We start from the raw sequence: 13828 nt of genomic DNA, 5'->3' as shown, positions 1-13828 counted from the left end.
ATGAACTCTATTTTAGACAGAAATGTTAGATCTAGCGAAACCATTTTAATTAAACCTGAATCTGAATTTGATAATTGGCTGTCCGATGAAAATGACGGAACTAGCCATACCAACTCCAACAAGGACTCTTCGTCGGTCCTTTCTGCATCTTCTTCGACATGGTTCGAACCCTTGGAAAACATTATCTCTTCTGCATCTAGTTCTTCGATAGGTTCTCCTATCGAAGACCAATTCATCTCTTCTAACAACGAACAATCCGCTCTTTTCCCAACTGACCAGTTTTTCAGTAATCCTTCCTCGTACTCGCATTCCCCAGAGGTTAACAACAACAGTTCAGTAAAAAGAGAAGAAGAGGAAGATGCTCTTCTGCTAGCTGATTTCGAACCAGCCTCCCTGCAATTGATGCCTAACATGATGAACGATGATAACAACGATGACGATATCGCACTTAAAAACGAAATCGAATTGAATGATTCATTCATAAAGACAGGCCTGGATGCTAAGGAGACGAAAAAAAGGGCCCCAAGGAAAAGATTAACTCCATTCCAAAAGCAAGCCCACAACAAGATCGAAAAACGCTACAGAATAAACATCAATACCAAAATTGCAAGGTTACAACAAATTATTCCTTGGGTAGCAAGTGAACAGACCGCCTTCGAAGTGGGTGATTCCGTAAAAAAGCAAGATGAAGACGGCTCTGAAACTGCCGCCGCTACTCCTCTTCCATCGGCCGCAGCTACCAGCACGAAGCTAAATAAAAGCATGATTCTGGAAAAAGCTGTCGATTATATTCTATATCTACAAAATAACGAACGACTATACGAAATGGAAGTTCAAAGGTTGAAAAGTGAAATCGATACTTTGAAACAAAACCAAAAGTAAATGCAGCCCCGCCCACACTCCGATATTATAAATTACGATAGAAATTCCTTTCCCTTTTTCCTTTTTTTTTTCCATGCAATAGTTTCTTTCTTGGTTAAAATGAGGCACCTCCAAAATCAAACCAAAATCAAAAAAATGATATAGCAAACAAGAAAACAAGCAAAAAAAAAGAAGCCGGAAAAAACACCCAAAAAGACCAAAAAAACAGTCCATCAAGAAAAGGTGATAAATTACGATGCGCAATCTTCGTACATTTTCTACTTGATATTACCAATGATTTCTACTTTTATTCCTTTATACACATTAATGACGCGCGGTTCATCACCTAGTAAGCACAAAGACATGACAAGATTCCCCCCTCCAAACGGACATGTATGCCAAAAAAAACAACAAAAATCAGATTTTTTTTTAACAAACACATACATCTTAATGATTTATACGAACGAACTCTCTTTACAAAATTTTTATTTTATTTTATTACGGTTATCTTTTCTATTCATTACATTTCACAACCTCCTTAATATGTCACGCCATAATTAAATTAAGTATGAAACATATATTTTCAGCATTATATTCTTAAAAGAGTTTTTTTTTGTACATAGCGAATTGAATTGCATTTGATTAGCTCATTTTGCTCTGGCAAAATGAGGAAACTTCATTTGCGCGATTTTTCAAAAAAAAAGAGAATGCTCCAGGGGAGGTTCGAACTCTCGACCTTCAGATTATGAGACTGACGCTCTTCCTACTGAGCTACTGAAGCATGAAAAATCTCAAATAACTGGAAAAGTAAATTCGGTACATGCTCGGTTGAATTGGCTCAGACGATCCTCATATACGCATTCATCGGCAAGAGATCCAAGATAAAATCATGCAAGACACCAGCGCACTGATTAGAAGTCGAATTGTTGCTTAAGCTACCAGTGCGTCGCTGCTGTCCGTTGTTATCCTGAAAGCGAATAAAAAATGAAAAAATTACAAAAATTTTAGGTGGGACCGAGAATGTGTTTGATACAAGCGATATGGGAAGAGAATGATGCATAGAAGATGGAACGTATACAAGCTGCCCCGATTTCCAATAGCTTTGGAGAATGCTGATCCTACCATTTAAGGCCATATCACCTACAGTATACATGCAGCAGCATGTATGCACTAATGCCTCCAGCTGAATATCGACTGCAAACTGAAAACACTTACACCGCATTACAATGGGAAATATTGTGCGTGCATTTTGAACGACCGCTTTGCCCCCGGTGCTCGCAACGGCACTGCTTGCTTATTCCCGACCATCATACCGTTTAGCTCTCCGGGAAATTCAAGAGCCTGGAAAATCCCGTGTGCGGGTATTTTGCAAGCGCCGTGACCCCTGGAACCAGGAACCAGGAACCAGCACTATCAGCGGCTAAGAAGTCTCGAAGCCTCCTAGAGGTCTCGTGACGTTGAGTATTTTGCACTCTCCGTCCGCTGCGATCTCCGTTTACCCCGGCCATTTGTTTTCCTGAATAAGAAATGAGAGCACTTTCTTTTTCTTTTTCAGCGATTTTTCGTGTTTCTCTGCTAGTTTTCTTTCACATACGCGCGTCCTCTGGCTTCGGTGAAAAAGAAAATGAAAAATTTTCAAGATGCGTAAATGCGAAGACTTGCAATGCGATATCCTGGAACTCGAGGATGGCACTACATTTTGACATGAAAAGAAAAAATTTCCATCCATAATGCTGGTCTATGCTTGTAAGTTTTTCATTTTTCCATTTTTCTTTTTACTTCACTTTAAGGTCTTTTTATGTTAATTGAAAAAAATTTTCATCTGTTTTCTCTTCCTTATCTTTGTAGATTGCTTTTCTGCTTTCATGCGTTTTTCATTCCTTGCTTGTAACTGATTTCTTGAATTTGCAATTACGCATTCAGTTGCCCATTCTTGTCAGTGACATCTTTATTGATCAACATTCAGTGATACAAAATACACATTCTTTTTTTCCCGCTGCTTTTTTCTGGCAAGAAAACTGATATGACTATGCTAGAGCAGTTCAATAACGGAAGCATCCCTCAGAGGCTAGACAATCACATATTTTTCGGCTCCATACATTCACTGACGCATACAGATTTCCTATTGGAGAACAACGTTAGGTTTCTCATAAACGTCGATATATCCACTGAAATACTATCACACATCTATCATGAGCTTCGCTCCAACTTGCTCGATGAAGTAATCGTCGTGAACATTGACAATGACTCTCACGTACCAATGGATAATGATCTGGTGCGTTCCTATCATTGGCACAATACCTCTCTTTTACAACAATTGATTTATCATCTGGACTTCCTCGGCAATATTAATAACAATGGTGAACCACTAACCCCACCGCCTGAATCTCACTACAGAAATGCATATGTTCAATTCGACGATTCCAATGATTCAGCATCGACGCTGGATAGGCTTCTATACGGCAACAAGTCAGAATATTCTCGTACGAATATTTTTCAGGTCGCCAACGAAGCCAAATTTCAAGTCTTCAACGATCTAATCACCATCTTTAAATCCTCCATCGCTCAAAATGGAAACGCCAACGGCAACATACTTGTCCTCTCGGAGAACGGTAGCCACGATGAAAATTTAATAAGTCTGTTGATGTCCACCGTTTTGAAAGAAAACCCGACCTTCAATGTTTATCAGGCTCTGCAGTTTGTTAAATCCATCGCACAAATTCCCGATATGGTAAGAGATGAAAAAATCTTATGGGCCACAGGGTTCATCAACTATCAAGAACTGATCAAAAAGAATGAAATGTATTGGGGATTGGGTTCCCAAAAGGGTCTCAAACCCACGTCATTTGCCTCTCCAATATCTAACATGGAAAGGAAGCAAAGGAGACGCGACGACTCAAACATCATTAGATCTGCACTGCCACAAAAAGAACATAACTCGTTTCGCTCGATAGAGAGGCCTAAAAGGGCTCGCTGCGATTAGCGTGAAGAAGATGACCACAACAAAGTCTGCACGTAATGAACAATGAAAATAACAACATGACACTAAGGATACCTTCAAAAAAAATCTATAAATGTAAGTACATGTATATATGTAGATAGAATGCATAAGCATTAACAGGCTCTTTAATTATGTACCATAATAATGACCAACTATTTTGTTATGACAATTGTTTGCTTCTGTCTGGGCAGCTTGTTCAATTATTCTTTACATTTGCAGGAAATGACACCAGTTTGCGCGTCACCCGGCCAGCGTCACCCCGGATGAGATGAAGAGTATACTGTGAGCAAGATATGACTAAATAAACACAATATATCAAATTTATAGGGTATAAACAACTCTATATATATATGTACAATTTATGTGCATATATAGCTGGGTAGTGCACCATATAATACCCTAGCTCTTTTAATTTACATAACACACACGAAAAAAGAAATGAAGAGCCAGATAAAAAACGAAAAAGGTATCATTCTCTTCGGTTTCTCTTCGTTTTCTTCTAACTTTCTTCTTCAAATATAATAATATCAAATCGTAATACTTATGGATCCATTTGCATACTTCTAAGCAACGTTAGGGACTTTTGCCAACACATCGAAGGAACCTGTACCAACATTGTTCAATTTACCTACCACAATTCTAGCCGAAGGACTATCTAATTGTTCACGCTCATTATCTAGAACGGCTTTGGTCAAGAATTGACACGTAGTTTCATAGGACATCTTCATAAACGATGAAGTAGATGTTTCCATACCCTGTCTGTTAAAGGCTAGATAAGTACCTTGTCTGGTCATCATATCAGCGAGTAAATCTAAATGACGGAAAGAAACGGAGATGGCGTAACGAGAGAAAACGTTATTGATTTCATTCACAATGGTATTTCTGGCAGCTTCCACACCGTAAGTCTTCAAAACTGCAGCAACATCATTGGATGTAATACCATCAACATCGATAAATGCCTCTTGATCCCACATAGCTTGAAAATTGACACCTTCTGTAACAAGAACACGCTTTCCATTTTCAGGTTCTGGATGGACACAACGGTCAATACGAGGAATCTGTCTAATAATGGACCTTCTACAAATTTCTTCGACAATGTTGACCATCAGCAGTTTTTCCGTTTCTGCAGCCAATTCTAATTTAAATTCACACCATTTGCCTGATTCATCATCGAAGTTGTACTTGGTAATGAATCTATGATGAGAAATAATGGCTGATTGACGATCGCGTTGCACCTTGCTCATATTATTATTAGCTTCCACTATGCTCTTATTAATCTGCTCATTCATGTCAACATCTTCATCCTCATCGGAGTCAGAGTCACTTTCTTTATCAGAATCAATGCCTTCTTCATCGGAAGATTTTTCAGCTTCTCTCATGGTTTCAATTTCATCTTCATCTGGCTCATCATAGGAAACCGCTTGCTTAGTCTTTTTGTGACTTTGTTCTTCATCGTTATCTTCTTCCAACTTTTTAGAGGTTGAGGAACTGCTTGCAACATCTGTTTGTAATCTAGGTACTGCAACACCAACGTCTGGTCCTGTCGTCTTCTTCTGCTTTTTGATTTCCTTTACAATAGCAGCTTCTAACAAATGTATGAATTGGGTGGATATAACATTCTGTAATTCTTCTTTAGAAACATCGTATTCTTCACTATACTCACTATTGTCAAAAAACCTCATGTGAATGACATAAGAACGGGCAGAATTTCCACCGGCGGTATTTGAGGTACCAGTGGTTTCAGTGACTATCACCTTATCTATCACTTCTGATAATAGAACTTTTGAAATAGATTTACAGAAGGTATCAGCTTGCTCATCAGAAACATCATCCCAAATAGGTAATGTCATCTGTGGAGTTTTGATAGCGGCAGAAGCAGTCATAACAATTTCTCTTAAACGAGGGATACCTAGTGTCACATTTGCAGCACCATGACCAGCAAAGTGGAAGGTATTCAATGTCATTTGTGTTGAAGGTTCACCAACAGATTGAGAAGCAATAATACCAACAGCTTCACCTGGATTGATGAGAGAACGCATGTATTTTAATTGCATCAAAGCTCTGAATTTCTTTTCGTTAACACCATCTGTCGATTTGAACAATTTGGAATTCTCATCTAAGAAAGATTCTAGTTTATCTTGAAAGTTTTCGGAAACGGAGCCTAAATACTTAGCAGGACTGTATTTAGCTAAGACAGGATCGTATTTCATAGATTGCTTGTAATGAGGTTCTTTACTATGCTTCTTTCTGTATTTCAAAGTCTTTTTGGAGTACTTCAAGGCAGACTCAACATCCAAATGTTCGATTAATGCAGATGGGTTGTATTTCTTCAATAATGCATAGTAGTTATCTAAGCAGAATTCGAATTGAGTCATATGCGATTCCTTGGTAATGTCAACAGCATCACCACCGTACATGAATTGTATTAAGGTACCATCTGCATCTCTTATACTGTTATCGTAAGATACGTGAACACCTTCTAATTGTTTCGTCAAACAACGTTGCAAGTAACCGGACCTAGATGTCTTAACGGCAGTATCAATCAGACCTTCACGACCAGCCATACAATGGAAATAATACTCTTGGGGCTTGATACCAGAATAGAAACGACCCTTGACATAACCACCGGCCATTGCATCCGTTTCATAAGGTTTGAAGGAGGGCAAAGTTTTACCGCTAACCATTACTGGCACTCTTCTACCTTCTAAAGCTTGTTGACCCAACAAACACATGATTTGAGAAACATTAACGTTAGAACCTTTGGCACCAGAGAGAGCCATTGCTTGCATGGAATTACATGGGAACTTCTTCATAGTACCATCTGGTACACACTTGGAGACCACTTGAGAAGTGATAACATTAACCTTAGAGGACGTAACAGCATCAAGAATGCCAGACTTATTATTGTCACGTAGGATTTCTTGTAATCTCTTTAATAACTCTGGGTCATCTGATGGTGTCTCTTTATCTAAATTGGTGACCTCCGCAGCGGCTTGACGACCGGTATCAACAGATGTCTTCAAAATGTCGGTCCTCCATTTGTTACCTTCAGCTGTCAAACGCAAATCATCCATACCACAAGTAAATGCTGTGGCCGTGATATAGTTGGTGAATAGTCTACCCAAAACTGACAGAACTTTAGCAGCAACTTCTGGGCCGTAGACTTCATGCAATGAATGAACAATACCATACTTAGAGGCACCGTATTGTGACTTATCTAAAATACCACATAATAGTGCACCGTCTTTAAAGAGGACTTCGCTTTCCAGAGACCCTTTGCCCCAATATTCATTCTTAATTTTATTTTTAGATATCAAATTAATACCTGGCATATCTGGAGGGGTAACATTCAGTAACACTGTCGTAATAATTTGTTTACCAGTCCACAATGGATATGGTTTGAAGATAGTTGGAGGCAATGTAACAATCTTAGATCTCGTCGTATGACCGTCTTCGGGACGAATACAACCATAGATATATTGCTGGTATTGTTCTCTAGTAAAGAAACTATCTTTGCTTGTTAACCAAACACCGGCTGAAATATGATCTTGAATTAGACCTCTAACTGGAGAACCGGAGGTTGGTGTCAAGTATTGGGAATCGGTATTAGCTAAATTTAGTGCTTCAGCTCTTGCGTTTTCATTCTGTGGGAAATGCATGTTCATTTCATCACCATCAAAATCCGCATTATAGGCTCCTGTATTAGCATAATGTAATCTCAGAGTCTTTTCATTAGGTAATACTCTAACCTTATGACCCATCATGGAAGCTTTATGCAGGGTAGGTTGACGATTCATTAGGACAACATCTCTGTTCTTAATGTGACGGTAAACCTTCTTGTTTAAAGTGTGTGTGGAAACGTTTGAAGAAGGCGTTAACAGTTGATTAGCCAAAGCCTTACGTTGCTCGAAAGACATGCCAATCAAAGAAACCAAAGAACCGTCTTCATTTTGAATTTGAGTAGCCCCTGGCCATTTATCTGGACCATTAATGACAGCTTGACGCAACTCCGCTATGTTGTAAGCGGTCACTGGTTCTGGGTACGTTAGCTTAACTGCAAAAACAGGTGGGACCCCAATTTCATTAGTTTCGATATTTGGATCTGGAGAAATAACGGAACGAGCGGCGTAGTTAACACGCTTACCCATCATGTGCTTTCTAAACAAACCTTCTTTCTTTTCTAGTGCTTGTTTAACACCTGGAATAGGAACTTTACCGCTGGTTCTACCTTGTGCCTTGGTAGAATCAATAAAGGCATTGACATCGTTTTGAATAGTGACAAAGGCGTTCATCAATCTACTGAATATAACTTTTCTATCTTCCAAAGATACTTTGTCCTTTTGCAACTTAGATAAATCATCATTCAAGTCTCTAATCAATAATGACGTGGTTAGAACCTTTGACAACAGTTGATTTTGAGAGTTTTCGTGAACTTCATCACCTAGCTTAGATGGCAAACGGAACCTGGTTGGCGGAACAACAATGACATCCATAAAAAAAGAGTCTGCTTTAACCACTTTTCTTGATAGGTTAGGTCTCGAATGAAAAACATATTGCAAAACGCATTGTTCTTTTTTGAAAACAGTTTCTAGAATATTTTTCACTTCAGTAGATAAAATATACGTGGAGCCAGTTTTCGGTCTAGCAGTAGGATTCCTACCAACGTCGAAACTTTCTTCATCATTCGTAGATTCTTCGTTAGAGCTATCTAATTTTTTGGCCTGTTTTTGTTTCTTAATCATATCGTGACGAATGAACCCTTTTACTCTGTTGTTTGTGATCTGTTTTTCATTCAACGCGGTTTCGAAGATCTTTGTAAAACCATCCTTTCTGAATTTTGGTGAAAACATACCACAATTATCACACTTAGCTCTGGCTAGTAATTTCTTGTGAAATTCATGGACCAATTTTTTTCTTTCGTCATTGACAGTGGCGGTGAACGAGCCTTTCTCAGTAGTCCTACCGTCGGACAAAGCTTTAGCAATAGCCATTTGGACATATTCTGAACGCTTAGTTTTCAATTCGTTCAAAAGAGTGGAGGAGACATCCTTTAACTGTTTGCCTTCTTCACCATCCATCTCGTCTTCATTATCCTCAATAGCTTCGTCACCAGTGTACATACTGCTGTTAAGAGAGCCCAAATTTATTTCATCTAACTTATAAGATTCATCTATCAAACCGTACTGTAACAATCTCAGCTTACATGCGTAACGGTGAACTTCCACTGACTTCAAACGGAAATGGTGACAGAACAAACACGATGCTCTTAAATAAATATATAACTGGTTAAAGAACAATGGATTATAACAAGGGACTGGTAATTCAATGTGACCTTGGTGGCCAGGACAAAATTTCTCATCCAAACCACAAGTGGAACACAAATTTCTTAAAAAAGCACCTAAAGCTAAATCGTACAAACCGCCAGAAACTGGGTGACCCAGATTATCCAAAACTGTTGGATTGGTTATTTGTTTTGCTGATAAATTCCTGATCTCCTTGGCTGTAAGGATCCCGAAATCAACAGATGTAATTTCAGAACCTACTGGCTTAGAAATATCCATTTTTCTTTCTTGCTTCGATTATAAGGGAGGTACGGCAAAAAAAGCAGAAAAGGAAAATATTTCAATTGTATAGTGAATGGGTACCTAAGTCCAGAATTATTAGCGCAGTTCCTTGGCGTTTGATAACGTAAAGATACAAAGAAAAAAAACCTCTTGTTAAAGTGATGAGATGAGATCTGAAAAAAAATTTTCTTTTTTTTCTTAATGAAATTTTTCACTACAAAATATTACCGAAAAAAAAAACGGGTAATGAAGGTATGTATGCTAAGGAAATGAATACGTTATATGCATAGCACAGCGGTTTGCGTCCCTTCTTACTTTATTTTAGTTTAAAACAATTGGGAAATGTGGAGGGACGTGGAAAAGTCAGATATCGAAAAGCTACCACATTTAGGGTGTTTAAGTAGAGAACAAGCATCCAACTTGGTCATACTTCGTCTCCATAAAAGTGACATTCATTGACAAATATGAAAATCTATAAAAAAAAGAGGTAAGGCATGAACTGATTAGTTAGGGAAAATTGATGACAGTTCTTCCATATACCTACGAGCTGGCTCTGAATACTCTTAACGATAAGTATTACTGTCATCAAAAAAATGGGACATAGAATATCCATGGGATGTATGGGTGTTTCGAAAAAAAATTTTCGCTGTGAAATAGTGATGGCATCGCAAGTAGAAATGAACTGATGAAGATTCGCAATAAGGTGGACCAGAACAAAATAGTAGTCTACGCTCCCGCCGCCTTGGATCATATAGAATTCAAGTCGAAATATAAGAGACGGAAGTGAATCATGACACAATTAAAAAGAGTAAATGAGAGCCGCGAGGCCACAAGATTCATCAAAAAACATAAAAAACAGGTCACCAACCCCATTGATGCGAAAAATAAGACTTCTAACTGCATAGTGCGTGTTCCCATTGCTCTTTATGTCTCTTTAGCGCCAATGTATTTAGAAAACCCTTTGCAAGGTATCATGAAGCAACATCTAAATCCATTAGTAATGAAATATAATAACAAAGTTGGAGGTGTTGTGCTAGGTTACGAAGGTTTGAAGATCCTTGATGTCGATCCTTTAAGCAGAGAGGATGCATCGGAAAAATTAATAAAAATTACACCAGATAGCCCCTTCAGTTTTACTTGGTGCCACGTAAATCTATACGTTTGGCAACCACAAGTTGGAGACGTTTTGGAGGGTTATATTTTCATTCAATCCGCTTCGCATATTGGTCTTTTGATTCATGATGCATTTAACGCCAGTATCAAAAAGAACAACATCCCTATGGACTGGACCTTTGTCCATAACGAGATCGAAGAAGATGCCGACGTGGTAAACGGAGATGAAAATGGCGGCAATCATAATAGCGAAGATGACAAGGATAAGAACAGTGGAGATAACAGTCTCGGCAAATTTTCTTTTGCCAACAGATCTTTGGGCCACTGGGTAGATTCCAATGGTGAGCCTATCGATGGTAAGTTAAGGTTCACCGTAAGAAATGTTTATACTACAGGAAGGGTCGTTTCTGTGGATGGTACCTTGATAAGCGATACGGACGAAGAAGGAAATGACTATAGCAGTTCCCGTTCTCAGGCTGAAAGTCTACCTATAGTGTCGAACAAGAAGATTGTATTTGATGATGAAGTTTCTACCGAAAATAAGGAGAGTCACAAGGAACTAGAGTTACCAGAAGTGAAAGAGGACAATGGCTCTGAAATTGTATACGAGGAAAATACAAGTGAAAGCGATGATGATGAATCGAGTGATAGTGATTAGGGGGGAGGGAAGTATAAAAAACCAAAATGGATAAAATATATATTATATGATATACGCTAGTATAAATAGTTGTACATTACTGCAATACTGATTGTTGTCCGTCCTGCACACGTAATCAATTCGCAACAAACTCGACAAAGCTCAACAAAAAAGGAGCTTAAATGGTTTATTTGTGGTTTACTTTCAGCGTTAAGGTAGTTCTTTTTTATTTGATGATGTCATTATTGTCATTATTGTCATTATTGTCATAATTGAGGTTTTCAAGGAAAAGGCGTCAAACAATTCGCAAAACAGTGACACAAAATATGGTTCCGGTCCGTCGTAAAAGAGAGATCAGAGTAATAAATGTAACTACCTTTCTCAGGGATACGTTCAGTAAGAGATACTTATATGATTTGAAGCCTACCTGAAAAAAAATGTCGGGGCAAGAGGGCTGTTGCGTGACGAAACGTCTGCAGAATGAGTTGCTACAGCTGCTTAGTTCCACAACACAAAGCATAGGCGCGTTTCCCGTAGATGATAACGATCTGACATATTGGACAGGATATATAATGGGTCCTCAAGGAACACCATACAGTGATCTCAAATTCAAGATTTCATTGAATTTTCCCGAGAACTATCCTTTCCACCCACCAAAAGTCAAATTCGTGAGCCCAATGTGGCATCCAAACGTGGATAAGAGTGGAAATATCTGTCTAGATATTTTAAAAGAGAAGTGGTCCGCAGTGTATAATGTAGAAACAATTCTATTATCGCTACAGTCATTACTAGGTGAACCAAATAACAGATCTCCCCTCAACGCCGTAGCAGCAGAGCTTTGGGACAAAGATATGGAGGGATACAAAAAGAAGGTTTTAATGTGCTATGAAGAAATCGATGATTACTAAACATGATTGTAAAAATAAAAAGGAAAACAAAGGACGAAGTAGCGGACGCTGATAAGTATTTCAAGTTCATTTTTCCTATGAAGTTTATATTTCATAACTATTACACTGGCAACTACAACAACAATATCTCGATAATTAACAAATTTCTAATAAAAAGACAAACCCTAAAATGTATACGAATCTATATACTAAACCATAATTAAAATATATCAAATGTGTTCCAAGGACATAAAATAAAAAACCATAACCTTAACTTAAACCATTTACACATCTCACTTTTACACCACCTCATGAGATTATTATTTTGTGTATCTACCAATATTATCCATCTGGCGTTGAAAAAGATACGCCGTCCCCAACCGTTTTTGGTTTCATAAATAATCTTCGAATTGTTTATCCTGTAACCAGCCCACCTTTTCGAAAGCAGCAAATAGCCTTGATGCTTTATTCACGTCTATTCTACAAGCCTTTTGAGCATCTGTTCTCCTAAATGGCAATCCCTTCTTGAATCTGTGAACTTTTTCTAAAAAAAACCTTCTTTTAGAGTCCAAATAAAGATCACATGGTAATCTCAAGATCTGAGCAAGCACCAGTTCTGCGGGGTGCAAATGCTGTTTGAGGGGATCATGACTCAAGTCCATTGGAGAACCCTTCCATTCCACTTTTAGAACTTTGGTATTGTCGCTGGGTAAAGTGCGCAAAGATGGAGAATAATCTGGCAACTTTTCCCACGACATACTTGGAACATACTTGGGAACACTATTAACTATACCTTGAGAGGCCAATGGTGAAGAAATAGTATGAGGTGGTCTTTTGACTTGACGTATCGGAGTCACTGATCTGACGGGAACTTCTTGCGCGGAACCACTCTCTTCATCGTAATTTTCTAAGCCGGTTTCAACATCATCATCATCATACAACTCCCTTGATCTTTTTTTGATTTTTCTATCGTATCTCCTTCTCTTGGGCAAAACTTCCGAAGCGGGGACGGATCTCACCATTTTAGACCTCCTATTTTCCTTAATAGGTATCCTTTTCGTACTCTTCATATCTTGGAAGAAAGTGTACTGCGATAAGAAATTTCTTGTATTACAATTGTATTTGTGGCAATTCAACCCTTGTTCCCAAACAGGAGTCAACATGATCGAGTGGCTATGATCGCTTTTCATATCGATTGGCTGCCGTTGGTTTACTATGGATATGTGTCTCAGTTTAGGCGACAATGGCGGAGAAGGTATTAGGTAGTCATCGACACTTGCATCGATAGCACAGACGCCGCTACTATCGGACATCGACCCATGTGAACTTTCCATCAAGTTTAATCTCCCCTCAATGTTCTCACTGACCATAGTCAATCTTTGTACTTGCTGGTGGAGTTTGTAACCCAATCTGTGGGAAGCGGGATTTCCGTTAATGACCCTATTCAACTGGGGATGTTCCGGTGCAGGAGAATGGAATTGCATGTTATCTAGCATCGCAGCGGGGTACAATGTCTCTTATAACCTGTGCTGGCTCGTTCCTCTATATGATACTTCTTAGATACCTACACTAGAGTAAATGTATTAATAACAGATATATAAGATCCAATAAAATTTTTCAGCCCAGGATAAGCTGACTAGAAAATCCTTCTAGAAGAACCACAAAACAAGAAAAAGAAATGTCAATTTTAACATTTCTTTTTTCCAGGGACCCCGCGCCTGTGCACCGCATCGCATTTTAGCCGCCGAAACGAAAAACTAACAAA

The 13828-nt window shown here is 38.6% G+C and overlaps 6 protein-coding genes and 1 non-coding gene across 7 annotated transcripts; 4 read left to right on the top strand and 3 right to left on the bottom strand.

Annotated features, from left to right (window-relative positions):
* TYE7 (Tye7p) lies at window positions 1–882 on the top strand (the record flags this gene model as incomplete). The annotated part of the gene is made up of 1 exon (XM_056231517.1): window positions 1–882. The coding sequence occupies one exon, from the start codon at window positions 1–3 to the stop codon at window positions 880–882; it is 882 nt and encodes a 293-aa protein (XP_056085327.1).
* Window positions 883–1569: 687 nt separating this feature from the next.
* On the bottom strand, window positions 1570–1642 carry Skdi_15.trna19M. Its single transcript has one exon. It is a non-coding gene; the product is annotated as a tRNA-Met (tRNA).
* Window positions 1643–2884: 1242 nt separating this feature from the next.
* SKDI15G4780 (uncharacterized protein) lies at window positions 2885–3844 on the top strand (the record flags this gene model as incomplete). Its single annotated transcript, XM_056231516.1, has 1 exon — window positions 2885–3844. The coding sequence occupies one exon, from the start codon at window positions 2885–2887 to the stop codon at window positions 3842–3844; it is 960 nt and encodes a 319-aa protein (XP_056085326.1).
* A 581-nt stretch (window positions 3845–4425) lies between these two features.
* On the bottom strand, window positions 4426–9423 carry RPA190 (DNA-directed RNA polymerase I core subunit RPA190; the record flags this gene model as incomplete). The annotated part of the gene is made up of 1 exon (XM_056231514.1): window positions 4426–9423. The coding sequence occupies one exon, from the start codon at window positions 9421–9423 to the stop codon at window positions 4426–4428; it is 4998 nt and encodes a 1665-aa protein (XP_056085325.1).
* A 793-nt stretch (window positions 9424–10216) lies between these two features.
* RPA43 (DNA-directed RNA polymerase I subunit RPA43) lies at window positions 10217–11197 on the top strand (the record flags this gene model as incomplete). Its single annotated transcript, XM_056231513.1, has 1 exon — window positions 10217–11197. The coding sequence occupies one exon, from the start codon at window positions 10217–10219 to the stop codon at window positions 11195–11197; it is 981 nt and encodes a 326-aa protein (XP_056085324.1).
* A 416-nt stretch (window positions 11198–11613) lies between these two features.
* Window positions 11614–12084, top strand: UBC11 (putative E2 ubiquitin-protein ligase UBC11; the record flags this gene model as incomplete). Its single annotated transcript, XM_056231512.1, has 1 exon — window positions 11614–12084. One exon carries the CDS (start codon window positions 11614–11616, stop codon window positions 12082–12084), a length of 471 nt encoding a protein of 156 aa, XP_056085323.1.
* A 371-nt stretch (window positions 12085–12455) lies between these two features.
* SKDI15G4740 (uncharacterized protein) lies at window positions 12456–13559 on the bottom strand (the record flags this gene model as incomplete). Its single annotated transcript, XM_056231511.1, has 1 exon — window positions 12456–13559. One exon carries the CDS (start codon window positions 13557–13559, stop codon window positions 12456–12458), a length of 1104 nt encoding a protein of 367 aa, XP_056085322.1.
* Window positions 13560–13828: the final 269 nt, after the last annotated feature.

Source organism: Saccharomyces kudriavzevii, assembly GCF_947243775.1.
Source record: "Saccharomyces kudriavzevii IFO 1802 strain IFO1802 genome assembly, chromosome: 15".
In the NCBI taxonomy this organism is placed as follows: Eukaryota; Fungi; Ascomycota; class Saccharomycetes; order Saccharomycetales; family Saccharomycetaceae; genus Saccharomyces; species Saccharomyces kudriavzevii.
Note: the sequence above shows the minus strand (reverse complement) of the source record. Positions and strands in the feature narration are given on the sequence as shown.